The sequence below is a fragment of the Pseudorca crassidens genome, chromosome 8, assembly GCF_039906515.1.
Source record: "Pseudorca crassidens isolate mPseCra1 chromosome 8, mPseCra1.hap1, whole genome shotgun sequence".
Taxonomy (NCBI): Eukaryota; Metazoa; Chordata; class Mammalia; order Artiodactyla; family Delphinidae; genus Pseudorca; species Pseudorca crassidens.
Window position 1 is genome coordinate 62,546,786 of NC_090303.1, and position 13,685 is coordinate 62,560,470.

Genomic DNA, 13,685 nt, shown 5'->3' on the forward strand with positions numbered 1-13,685 from the left:
GAGCATCTTTTCATGTGTTTGTTGGCCATCTGTATGTCTACTTGGGAGAAATGTCTATTTAGGTCTTCTGCCTATTTTTGGACTAGGTTGTTTGTTTTTTTGATATTGTGCTGCATGAGCTGCTTGTATATTTAGGAGATTAATCCTTTGTTAGTTGCTTTGTTTGTAAATATTTTCTCACATTCTGAGGGTTGTCTTTTTGTCTTATTTATGGTTTCCTTTGCTGTGGGAAAGCTTTTGACTTTCATTAGGTCCTATTTGTTTATTTTTGTTTTTATTTCCATTTCTCTAGAAGGTGGGTCAAAAAGGATCTTGCTGTGATTTATGTCATAGAGTGTTCTGCCTATGTTTTCCTCTAAGAGTTTTACAGTGTCTGGCCTTACATTTAGGTCTTTAATCCATTTTGAATTTATTTTTGTGTATAGTGTTAGGGAGTGTTCTAATTTCATTCTTTTACATGTACCTGTCCAGTTTTCCCAGCACCACTTATTGAAGAGGCTGTCTTTTCTCCATTGGATATTCTTGCCTCCTTTTTCAAAGATAAGGTGACCATAGGTGTCACCTATATTTTGTGCCAGTACCATACTGTCTTGACTACTGTAGCTTTGTAGTATAGTCTGAAGTCAGGGAGCCTGATTCCTCCAGCTCTGTTTTTCTTTCTCAAGATTGCTTTGGCTATTCAGGGTCTTTTGTGTTTCCATACAAATTGTAAAAATTTTTGTTCTAGTTCTGTGAAAAATGCCCTTGGTAATTTGATAGGGATTGCATTGAACCTGTAGATTGCTTTGAGTAGTATAGTCATTTTCACAATGTTGATTCTTCTAATCCAGGAGCATGGTATATCTCTCCATCTGTATATGTCATCTTTGATTTCTCCCATCAGTGTTTTATAGTTTTCTGCATACAGGTCTTTTGTCTCCTTAGGTAGGTTTATTCCTAGGTATTTTATTCTTTTTGTTGCAATGGTAAATGGGATTGTTTCCTTAATTTCTCTTTCTGATCTTTCGTTGTTAGTGTGCAGGAATGCAAGAGATTTCTGTGCATTAATTTTGTATCCTGCAACCTTACCAAATTCATTGATTAGTTCTAGTAGTTTTCTGGTGGCATCTTTAGGATTTTCTATGTATAGTATCATGTCATTGGCAAACAGTGACAGTTTACAAAACATTTTCTTCACCAATAAAAAAAAATCCCATACCCATGAGAACTCACTCTCCATTCTTCTCCCTCCCCAGGCTCTAGTAACCACTAGTCTATGTTCTGTCTCTATAGATTTGTCTATTCTGCATATTTCACATAAATGGAATCATACAATATGTGGCCATTTGTGTCTGGCTCCTTTCACTTGGCAAAATGTTTTCAAGGTTCTTTCATGTTGTAGACCATATCAGTACTTTCTTCCTTTAGTACGGTCAAATAATAAGCTATTGTATGGATATACCACATTTTGTTTATATATTCATCAGTTGATGGGTATTTAGGTTGTCTCCAGTTTTTGGCTATTATGAGTAATGTTGCCATGAATATTTGTAGACAAGGTTTTGTGTGAACCTATGTTTTCAGTTCTCTTGAGAACATACCTAGGAGCAGAACTGCTGGGTGTTATGGTCACTCTATGATTAACATTTTAAGGAACTGCCAAACTGTTTTCCAAAGTAGTTGCACCATTTACATTCCCATCAGCAATGTATGGTGGTACTAATGTTTCCACATCATTGTCAACACTTGTTATTATCCATCTTTTTTATTCTTGCCTTTCTAGTGCATGTGAAGTGGTATCTCACTCTGGTTTTGATTTGCATTTCCCTAATGACTAATGATGTTGAGCATCTTTTCACGTTCCATTTGCGTATCTTCTTTGGAGAAATGTTTCTTCAAATCTTTTGCCCACTTTTTAATTGTCTTGTTTGTCTTTTTATTGTTGAGTTATAAGAATTCTTTACATATTCTGGATACTAAATCCTTATCAGATTTATGGTTTGCAAATATTTTCTTTCATTCATGAATTTTCCTTTAGTTTTCTTGATAATGGAACATTTTTAATTTTGATGAAGTTGTATTATTAATTTTTCTTTGGCAGCTTGGGCTTTCAGTATCATATCTAAGAAACCGTTGTCTAATTCAAGGTCATAAGGATATTTTCTTCTAAGAGTTTTATGGTTCAAGCTCTTTTTTTATATGGTTCCATCTGTACAATATGTTTGGTATAAAGACCTAAGGACTATCTTCCAACATTAATTCTCTTTTCAGCTGTGTTCTACCTTGAGTTTATACCACCAACTGTGTTTTTCTTTGTTTTAAAAAAATCCCAATGACTATATGTTTGTTTGCTTTTTTAAAATTATTATTAATTAATTTATTATTTATTTTTGGCTGCATTGGGTCTTTGTTGCGGTGCACGGGCTTCTCATTGTGGTGGCTTCTCTTGTTGTGGAGCACGGGCTCTAGGCGCACAGGCTTCAGTAGTTGTGGCTTGCATGCTTAGTTGCTCTGCAGCATGTGGGATCTTCCCAGACCAGGGCTCGAACCCATGTCCCCTGCATTGGCAGGCGAGTTCTTAACCACTGCGCCACCAGGGAAGCCCTGTTTGTTTGCTTTTTAACATTTCAGATTTTGGATTGCTTCTTTTGCATATCTCTGTTCTTGTTTGGCTTCAGCATAATTTTCCTTTATTGGTTTTAAAGGATTTTTATTCCTCCGTTTGGCTCTTTGAGTATCCTAAAACATATTTTAAGTTGCTTGACAGCCTGCACCAAGAGCTTGTGGTAGAGGCATGTGCACTGTGGGAGGTAACGTGTGGCGTTCGTGAGGTCACAAGGAGAAACAGCGGGCTGGCTGTCATTAAGAATGACGTGGAGGGCGTCTGCTAAACAAAGCATGGTTTATTATGTCAAGTGTTTTGAGAACGACCCACTCCACCTCCACAGGCTTTCAAGTGGTTGGAACTCAGATCCTGACACCCAATTTGGGACCACTTTAGACTGCAAAACTAAGGCCAAAGACAGGGTGGCTGAGACTCTGACTCAGAGGTCTTAGAATCCCAGCAGGCCAGCAATAGGTCCCTGGCATAGCAGGTGGGAACCAGGTTAGGTCTGCCTGTTCGTGCAGGTGTCCAGTATGTCAGAGGTCCCACCTGACCCAGGAATGTTATGACTTTACAAAGAAGAGCAAACACCATCACTACACACTGAAGTTGTTGGGTTTAGAAATGTTTTCCTCATAATGACTATAATCCTAAGATTATTAACCACAAACAGGGACAAGATGAAATGGGCTTCCAGAGACTACAGAGCAAGGTCTACTCAGTACTAAAAAACAGTCAGTATAGTTGTATAGTTATAGTTGTATAGCTGTAAGTTAGTATAGTTGATACAAATCCAATTTCCAAGATGAGCCTTCTTCTGAGGACGGCTGCTTTCTATCTAGTCATAAAGTAAATTGGATAGTGCTCACTCACACACCAGGGCACCCGGCCTCATAAACATTTATGAGCACAAAATATGTGCTCGTCACCTCAGCAGGCACTGGGATAAAAAAGAATAAGACAGTCCCTACCCTTGAAAAAGCCACCAATCAATGGTTAAAGGACTTATAAGCAAATAATTGTACGTCAGCATTAATTCTACCTAGATAGTTTGGAGAGACTGCAAAGAGAAATTAACCAGGGGAGAAAAGGGTAAAGACTGTTCTAGGCAGAGTGAGAGGCAAGTAAGTTCAGGGGCTACTCAGTGGACACTGAGTCCAGCTGTTGGACTGGGGTAGGGACACTGCATTAAGTTGAGGCTGAAAAGGCAGATGGACATAGATTATATTTCAGCTAATCTAAGATGCCACTGATTATAAAGTGAACTATTATTTCATGTACAACCAAGAAAAAAATGCTGTTAATTCAATTATAACACCCCATTGCTTGCAAAACATTCCTATTTCAGAGTAGCTACAATGCAAGTCACTGTCCCTCTTTGAATGGATGAAGCATGGAAATTCCCCAAAGAAACAATGTAAAAGATAAATTAACATTAGAAAACATAGTTTTTTAAAGATAAACTAAATGCAAACAAAATATGAATATAATTTTTCTTATCAAATTAGTGAAGTATCAATGTTAGCAGTAGCAAGAGCAAAGTGAAATGGCAAACTCATTGCTAAAAGTATAAAATAATACTACTTTTCTGGAAATCACTTTGACAATAATGGGTCAAGAACCTAAGTATGTACATACTCTTTGAGTCAGTAATTGTACCTACAGGAATCTGTCCTAAATCCATATTTACAGACTCAGAAGAAGACTTATGTACAAGAACGTAAAGTTATTAATGATAAAAAGGCAAGCTATATAAATGTCAGATTATTAATGAATACAGTCGGCCCCTTGTATCTACAGATGTGGAACCTGCAGTTATGGAGGGTTAACTGTGGGTGACTTGAGCATCCACGGATTCTGGTATTTGTGGGTAGTCCTGAAACCAATTCCATGGATGCTGTATATAAACAAATTGTGGCATAATCATATGAAATGTTAGTCAATCGTTGAAATAGTTTTAAAATATTTAATAACATGGGGGGAAGCTCATAATGTAATAGTAAATTTTAAAAGGGAGGAAACGAAACTCCATGTAGAGTATAATCTCAATCTAGGAAAAAAAGGTATTTAAGAAACACTGGAAGGAGAGGTAATCTTGATTAGCTCTGAGTGGTAGCATTTTGGCAACATCTTTCCTTCTTTTAATTTGTATTACTTTTCGATTTTTCTACAATGTCCATATTTACCTGTTATAATCTCTCCTTCCCTCCAAATAAATGTGTTTTTCCAAGTTTTACTTGGAACCTAATTTGCATAGAGAATGTAAGCCTATGCATGGAGACAGTGACCAATAGGTACCTCTCATATTAAATAGTGATTACACAGGATTGTCATGAATGCTTAAAATTTTCTAGTAAATGTTAGATAGGATCCAGTACAGATCGTCCATGACCTCCTTATTTCTCAATAGTAGATACTCGCTATGAGCACCCTCTATGAGTCAGTACTATGTTAAATTGATGAGTATTGTTTCTGATTCTTATTATCATGCAGACAGATGAGAAAACAGAAGCTCCAAGAAGCTGAATAAGTGTAGTGAGCCTGCACAGTGTGAACACGGCAAAGCTGAGATTTGAACCCAAGTCTCTCTCTCTCACCAAAAATTCATTCTTCCCCTGTGCCACCTGCCTCTCAAAGAAATACTTGCACAGCATGTCCCGATGAACCTTAAGGAAGATCAAGATTCTACTCTTTCCATCAGTGAGCAGGAGAGATTGTGAACCAACTATGAATATGTTATCTCCATTCTTGGGAGAACCTTACAAATGTGGATGACAGAAAAAAAGCCCTCTGATAACATGGGGTCAACAGGATACACAAGGGGCCAGATTCCCCACTTATCAACTGCTAAACTCAACTCCTGAGAAACGGGTCCTCTCTGCTGTCTGTGATCAACTAAGATTACGAAGCAACGATATTTACCCACCTGGCAAGGTAAGGCGACTAGTGGAGCTAGTGCTTGGGGCTGGTGAGCCATGAGAATGCTTCTTTGTGCCTGTAAAGAGGAAAGAGAGGATGAGAAAGAATAGGATTGTGGACAGACTTTTCAGACCGGTAAATGCTCACGTGCAATGTTATCAAATGATCCAAAAGTTTGGGTCTGAGACAACATTGAGAAGGAGGTTGGGTGAGGGTGTGGAAGCAAAGCAGGGCATAGTCCATGGTCCAGAAAAGCCAGGAGCACAGTACACGCACACATTACCTCTGTGCGTGTGATGGTTCTCAGTCTCCAGACTGGTCTGAGCAGGCAGGCGTGCACTTTAGGATCACCAGGGAAGCGTTCTAAATATGCTGTTACCTGAGCGCCACACCCAGAGATTCTGTGTTCATTGTACCGGGCTGGAGCTCTGGCACCCGGATTTTCAAAGCCCACCCCAGGTGATGCTAACGTGCATCCAGAGTGGAGAACTGCTGCTGTGAAAGGGAAAGTTCTGGATTTAGAAGTGAGAAGTCAGGGGTTTGTCTCTGCTTTGTCCCTATAGCCTTTACTCCCTATTGGACCTCAAGCAACAAACTTGACTTCTCTGGAACCTCTGAAGAGCTGTGAAGATGAAGTCTTCATCTGCAAAACGAGGGAAATGACAACAACTACATCCAAGTGTTCTGGTGAGAAATAAAGGAATTGAGGCGAATTGTTCTGCAAAAGAACATTTACACATATGTGTGTGTATGTATGTTTGTATATATATAATATATGCCTATACGCACATACACGTATATATTATTTTATACATCAATATATGTATACACATAAAATGCACATACACATATATACATATATATTTTATCTATAAATGCAAATATTATTTGTTTATTCATTCGTTTCTTTGTTTATTTGGCCATACAGAGTGGGGCAAAAGAGGCCTGAAGGCCAGAATCCAGCAACATGACAAACGCCTGGACTCTGAGCTGGCAGAAAAGCAGACAGAATTCTCAGGCAGAGGGTAGGCATGATTTAACGTCAAGTTATTTGTCACAAGTCCCCTGAACCTACACAAACTTTTTGTAAAGTCTACTTTCCATGCAGAGGCCTGGCGTGAGTGGAGGTTGTGCTAGTCTGAGTGAACACAGTCATGGGTAAAGATAACAAGAGGACACACTGACTGATCTCGGCATCAGATGAAGCAGGAACTTGGGGTCCAGGCGAGCGATAAGCTTTCCCAACCCCGGAATACCTGGTGAGATGTGAAGATATACACTAGGGATGGTGTTTGAGACTGTTCCATTTTAGTCTTAAAGAACAGGGTACTACCCCTGACATTCTGTGTTACTGTTAATTATTATTATTATTATCATTATTATTAGCAGTGGAAGTACCGTTAATAGTGTTAGTTGTAGTAGTAATAATAGTAAAAATAGAGAACACGAAATTAATCCAAACACCTCAGACCCACAAAAACTGTTAATTTGCACGAGGTGAGAGAAGTGGTATCTGGCAGAACTTTTAGGTCTTCATTTTCCAGATCTTGTAGATGCCCTGAATGTAAGAGTTGGGTGATTTTTATAAATATGGCTTCCAGGGTCCTTTGCTGACCCACTGAAGGGGAACCTCCAGGGAATGGAGCCACAAGTTTGCAGGGCAACACGTACCCCAGGTGAGTCTAATGATCATCCATCAAACGGGGTGCTCAGACACTAGAGGTAAAGAGATTTACCCAGGGCTTCCCTGGTGACGCAGTGGTTGAGAGTCCACCTGCCGATGCCGGGGACGCGGGTTCGTGCCCCGGTCCGGGAAGATCCCACATGCCACGGAGCGGCTGGGCCCGTGAGCCGTGGCCGCTGAGCCTGCGCGTCCGGAGCCTGTGCTCCACAGCGGGAGAGGCCACAACGGTGAGCGGCCCACGTACCGCAAAAAAAAAAAAAAAAGATTTACCCAAAGTGATAAGTGGGGTCCGGGCCAGGGCTGCCTCACTGCACAGCTCCAGGGGGTGCCACTCACACTGTATCCTACAGGAAGGATGGTGGACCTGAGTATGTACCAAGCCAGCCCCGATCAAAGGCACTACCAGGGTGCAGATCCATAGCCATTCCTGACCCACCAGAAACAACCTGTGTCCCACTGGGTCCACCTCCACGGTGGGGAAGCCAATGATTCAAAGTGTTTACCCCTCCACTCACGGGACGTTTCACTTGTCTCACTGTCCCTTTCGGATAGGGTTTCTCTCGACAGATGCACACTGATACTTTGTCACATCGTTCTTTGCTGTCCTGTGCATGGTAGGACGTTTAGCAGCATCCCCGGCCTCTACCGCTAGGTGTCAGCAGCAAACCCCCTCCTCACCCCCCCACCAAGCCCCCCACCGTCGTGATAATCAAAAATGTCCTCCAGACACTGACAAATGTCCCCTAGGAACAAAATTGCCCTCCGTTAAGAACCACTGCTTTAGGAAGGAGGCAGAGTTTAGGGTTTTTTATTCAGAGGTGTGACTCACAATTTGGCCACTTGGTCATTAGCATCAGTCACTGTCACATGTCAGGCAGCTACCATGTTCTAGGCACCATATTAGTAACGGACAATTAAACGTACGTTAGTTATCTTTTCTGATACTAACTCTCTGATGATAGAATGATTCCTAATTTATGGAATTTGGAGACAAAGTGTAAGTAATTTTCACAAAGTTACTGAATGTTGGGGGGCAAAATTTAAGCCAAGATCCTTCAGAGTTTAAACCTAGAGAAACTTTTCCCAATGACTCTTGCTATTTCTTGACCAATCCGTTATCCAGGTTTCCTTCAGGTGCCGTCTTCCTAAATTTGCCTACACATAAGAACTACCTGGGATTATTAACAAAAAGGAAAAAAACCCCAGATTCCCCAGCCCAGCCAAGCACCAGTGAGCCAGCATTTCTGGAGGGGCGTGGATCTTTCACAAGTGTCCCAGGTGATTCTGATCTTCAGGGAGGCTTGGAAAACCTGATGTGATAGAAATTTCCTTCTTTAACTGCTGGAAAATAGGGCACTCTGCTTTCCACGGATACCCTCATGAAGCTGAGAGATCAAATGTAATGTGACCTAAATGAGCACTTAAAAAACTGCAAAGCACTGAATGACGACAAGCTTTTAATGGTGTTACCTGTAGAAATATTCACTATTGCCAGGTTATTTCATAGAAATGCTTGGCGCAATTAAAGTCACCTATCAAGGGACTTCCCTTGTAGCGCACTGCTTAAGAATCCACCTTCCAATGCAAGGGACACGGGTTCGATCTCTGGGCCGGGAAGACCCCATATGCCGTGCAGCAACTAAGCCCGTGCGCCACCACTACTGAGCCTGCGCTCTAGAGCCTGTGCTCTGCAACAAGAGAAGCCACCGCAATGAGAAGCCCGTGCACAGCAACGAAGAGTAGCCCCGCTCACCGCAACTAAAGAAAAGCCCACATGCAGCAATGAAGACCTAACGCAGCCAAAAATAAATAAAAATAAAATAAATAATTTTTTTTTTAATGACCTATCATGAGCTTCCCAAAGTCTGAAGCTTGATGGATTTTTCTTGGGGCAGCTTTTCATTCCCTTGGTGTCTCCTTTGCAGATAGTGAATGAGACAGAAAACTCTGGGGGCCGTGGGTCAGTGGAAAAGCAGAGCTGCAAGCCCTCTACCAATGCGGTTATTTTCTCTGTATGCTTGACGAAATGCCCAATATATCAGGAAAAGGGAGAAACCACGTGCGCCTCTCCTAATCGTGAGTCACAAACAGGTAGCAGGCAGAGACGCATAAAATAAACCTGTTGGCAATTTCTCCAGACCATCAGGTGGCTCCGTGGACCATTGGGGGTGGTTAGGCTCTGAGTCAGCCTCCCATGGGCTCCCTGTTAAGTCAGGTTGTGTCCCTGAAATCATCTTCCACTCCATAGCCACCAAATAACCTATCACTTTACTCAAAGTTCCGTTCGTGGGAATAATACTCAGCTTATCTAAGTTTCATTTTCTAAAACCCTTCACCCTCCCTTGCTCCCATTCCCAGGGAACACACCAGAAATTGAGCTGGAAGATCCATGTTCAGATCAGCTTTCAAACTGACCCCTACTGTTCCAGGCTGGTGGACACATAAACCTCACTCTGGGATTTATTATAGAAATTTACCTGGGATGCTGCTCTGTGAGTGACTCAGAATTCACTCTGTAAGTGCTTTTCAATCCTGGCTCCACATTCGGACATTCTGGGGAGTTCTAAAGAAAATATGCTGATACCTGGGCCTCCCCCTAGACATGCCGTTTCACTGATCTGGGATGGGGCCCAGGTAAGCCTGTCTGCAGCCGGGAGTGAGAAGCAATGTACCCAGTGAATACCTGTGGAAGACATTTCTTTCAGCTGTAAGGGAAGTGTTCTTTCTTCTGAGGAACTGGCGTGCTTTATCCTCATGAATGATGTGAATCTTGTAAATGGTTTCTTTTCATTTTTATTTAGGTTTCCCGGAAACTCAGACCCAATTTATGATCTAATGCTGGGAACTGGGGAGGCCTATTCAGCCTGCATGACCGTACACTAACGTTTGCCCTGTTTGACTCAATCTACACTAGCTTGACTTCCTGCCTCTGGTTTTATTCTGCAGCCTTCATTTTTTAAAAGCAAATTGGTCATATTTATGTGATTTTAGACTTCTGAAATATTTTGTAAATGAGGTAAGGAAAATAAAAACATGAATAAACAACTACATCAGTGCTGACATTGTGCTAAGTTCCATTTTCCTCATCTATAAAAATTTAAAAACATCAATTTCAGGATGTCATTGTGAGGACCCAGTGAGAGAACTTAGCAAACTGAAGTGCGATAGAGTGTGTGTTATCAGTTTATATTCAAAAGAAAGGGGTGTGTGTGTGTGTGTGTGTGTGTGTGTGTGTGTGTGTACAGTAGCTAATATGTCATCTTTGGGAGAGAAGCACTTTAAGGTCACGCATTACATTGTCCTTGACCCAGAGCATGTGAATGTTCAAGGAGTAAACAACCCAATCAGTCAGCTCGGGGCAGAGATGTCAACACAGCAGCTTGTGTGACTGGAAGTATCTTTTGACAAACGAATAGCTTTCAGATATTTCAAATTAATGTCCTTGGTTGGTTCAGCTAAAGGGCAACAAATCCAATTCATCAGGAGTCTGGAGAAGAGGATGAAAGTGACAACCAAGGCTGCCTGCCTTGGGGCAAATACACACACCTACGACTCAGGACGTGAGGGTGGCACTAAACCCAATGATCGGCAACTTGACCTCAATTAATTTCCCTCTGCAACGTAAGATTAGCACGGCCAGGCCCAAGCCTGCCGGAAAAGGTGATTTAAAAGCCCTTGAGACCTAGCGTCATCCTTAGTAACGGTCCAACAATAGCAATGTTGTTACAACACAAGCAGGTCCCAAGGCAGAAGTGGGTGCTGAAGGACTAAAGTAGGAAAAGTGTCTGTCAGTCTACTGTGCATTTTCACTCTTTCTTTTAGCCTATTGCAGTGTCTGCCTTTAGACACCCACAACATTTGATAACCGTTGCTGAGCACATCCACCAACATTTTCTCTGTGTTCCGTTTAGGGGGTGGCAGAGATCAACGAGCTAAATGAATCGTTATCTTTGCCCCTTTGCAGCCTTGACAAAAGGGCATCAAGAGAAGTCCACGTTCTGCTTAGGGCTGTGGAATCTCTGAAAGTTTGGAGGGCTTCAAGCCCACCTCCTGTACTTTCCTAAGAGTTGTTTTCCAACAGTGTATAAGCTAGAGCAGCATAGGCAGAGTGTTTGATAACATTTCTCCTCCACAATACATGAATACCATGCTTTCTTTTGTGTGACCTGATCTCTATTCATCACAAAGAACAATGATCGAAAACATAAGAGTTATTCAGACATGCAACGTTATATGCTATTTAAATATGGCCGTTTAAATATCTGGATATGCCTTGGGATTGGGTATATGAATGAGGAGTCTGAAAAAAGGTCCACGACCTTTGACCCAGTATTCTAAGAATTCTTCCAATGGAGATATTCAGAAATGCGACAAAGCCTTATGTACAAAGAGTCCCGCTGCTGTTATTTACAACTTCAGAAAATAAAAGCATATAACTTAATTGTCCAACAGCAGACAGGCAGTTAAGTAAACTTCACTAGAGCCACAAAATGAAAAATTATGTTGCAATTGAAATTATATTAGTAAAGAGTTTTTTTAAATGGGTAATGCTTACAATCCAATGTTATGAGAACAAACCATAATACAAAATTAAATATATTGTACTGTATGGCCTCAACTGTGTAAAAACACATAGCAAAAGACCATTGGGAAGTAAAGAACTGACACTGAATGGGGTATTACAAGTGATTTTAATTTTATTATACTTCTCTATATTTTTCAACATAAGTTCTGTTTTTGGCTCTCAGGAAAAAAAAAAAGGAATTGAAAAAAAAGTGTTTCAATGCATGGCCGCTTGGGAGGAACATCCCAGGCTCTTTAGTCAGTAATAACCCAGTGGAGTTACTGCAGAGGAACAACATACAGAGGTGGTCCAGATAAGGGGGTGGTACTTGTGTAATATGCACCATCACCACTAGGGGTGCCTCTTAGTGGCTGGTTTGAAGGCTGGACGCCATTCACTATATTAAACCATGTATGTATGCTCACAAATAGGGGTAATGACTAGTCCCTCGTCAGACTCCCTATGTTTGTAGCTGGAGAGAAAGAAAATATTGCCAGGTAGCCCTTTCTACCTGAGGGAGAAGGAAAAGGAAAAAATGTTTGGAATTCAAAAACTAGCATCGTAGGAATGTAAAACCGTATCGTGGTACCCAGAAGAAAACTGAACATATGGAAGCCAGCCTAATTCCTGGAACACTGACATTTCTTATGCCTCCAAGGAGCTTCTGATAGCCCATCCACTCATCCCTCAAAAAAGATTATATGAGACGCGATACACTGTGTATATCTTCAGTGTGCAGGCAAAAGCACTTGGTACCTGGATATTGCTTGGCATTTGGAAGAGTACAAAAGAGACAGATGGCTGAGTGAGTCTGGACAGCCTCCTATCTGGGACAGAACATTGACAACAATGAAAAACATTAAAGTGAAGAAAAACAGCCTTTTCATTTTTCAAATTTCAACAGAGAGGTTAACTCATTGTTTTTATTTGGTAATCAGAAGAACATACAAGTACTTATTCATTACTAGATGCTGGCGGAAAATTATACATTGAGGGACTGTCTGCCTCATCTGTGCAAAAAAGATTTACAATAAACACATAATTTATTGAGAGCAGTTTAGCATATTCTGTTTTACATGAATCCCTATGATTTATTTTTGCATTTAGAGATGCGAGGCTATGGCATTTGAATAGTTTCTTTTAGTACAGACCAGCATCACAGGGAACAAAACACTTTTCTTAAAATGGATGGTCATTCTCTTGCAAATTGCAACCTGCATTTTATCTGCTAAAAACATATTTCACATCATGGAAGTACATTCTATCACTGCCATAAAATACAAAGTCCCTTTTATCATCTTCCCTTTTGGAAGAGCTTTCTCAGAACATATCTAGAAATACCTTCCTTATTCCTGAAAAGAACTATTTATTCGGCATGATTTGGATTGAGGTTTGGGGTTTGAATTCTGCTTGCCTCCCTCTTTTGAGTCCTGTTAAACATTCTTGATTTTAATCCAGACATCTCCCCGAAATCCAGCTGAACAGCAGCAAGATCTCAGGCTGAGGAGATGAGCTGAGTTGGTGGCCAGTGCCCTAGTAAGGAAAGGTCTAGAGGCCCACGGTGAGGGCTTAACATCCTAAGGAGAAAAACCCTGTACAAAAATTGTGCCGTAGACTGAGAAGAGATAATAAGAGCATTATGTTAGGCTCAAAGTGAGTCACCTTACTTTGGGTAATGGATATCCCATGAGGATTTCCTTTTTCCTGCTTCCTTTCCCCAAACTATTCCCTCCTCCCCATCTATTCATACCCCATCCCTGGCCCACAACCTTTCCTCATGTGGATCACACTGGAACAAGATAATTTTGTTCTTTCCATTATTTTGTGTTTCCATGTGCTAAAAAGATGCTGCAAGCAGAATGGCTTGCCTGGACAGAGGCAAAAGAAGGAATTTGCAAAAGGTATAAAAATGAACGAAGAAAATAAGGAGAGAG

At 41.1% G+C, this 13,685-nt stretch overlaps 1 protein-coding gene across 8 annotated transcripts in view; it reads right to left on the reverse strand.

Moving 5' to 3' along the window:
• The window catches only part of PDE1C (phosphodiesterase 1C), a 547,523-nt gene that overhangs the window by 16,454 nt on the left and 517,384 nt on the right, over positions 1-13,685 (reverse strand). For 7 of the 8 annotated variants that reach the window (XM_067746678.1, XM_067746679.1, XM_067746672.1 and 4 more), the window contains one exon: positions 5,511-5,579. The exons of the other annotated variant lie outside the window; for it this stretch is intronic. In XM_067746678.1, coding sequence (XP_067602779.1) covers positions 5,511-5,579 — 69 coding nt within the window. The remainder of the gene's footprint in view (positions 1-5,510; positions 5,580-13,685) is intronic. 8 annotated transcript variants of the gene reach the window in all.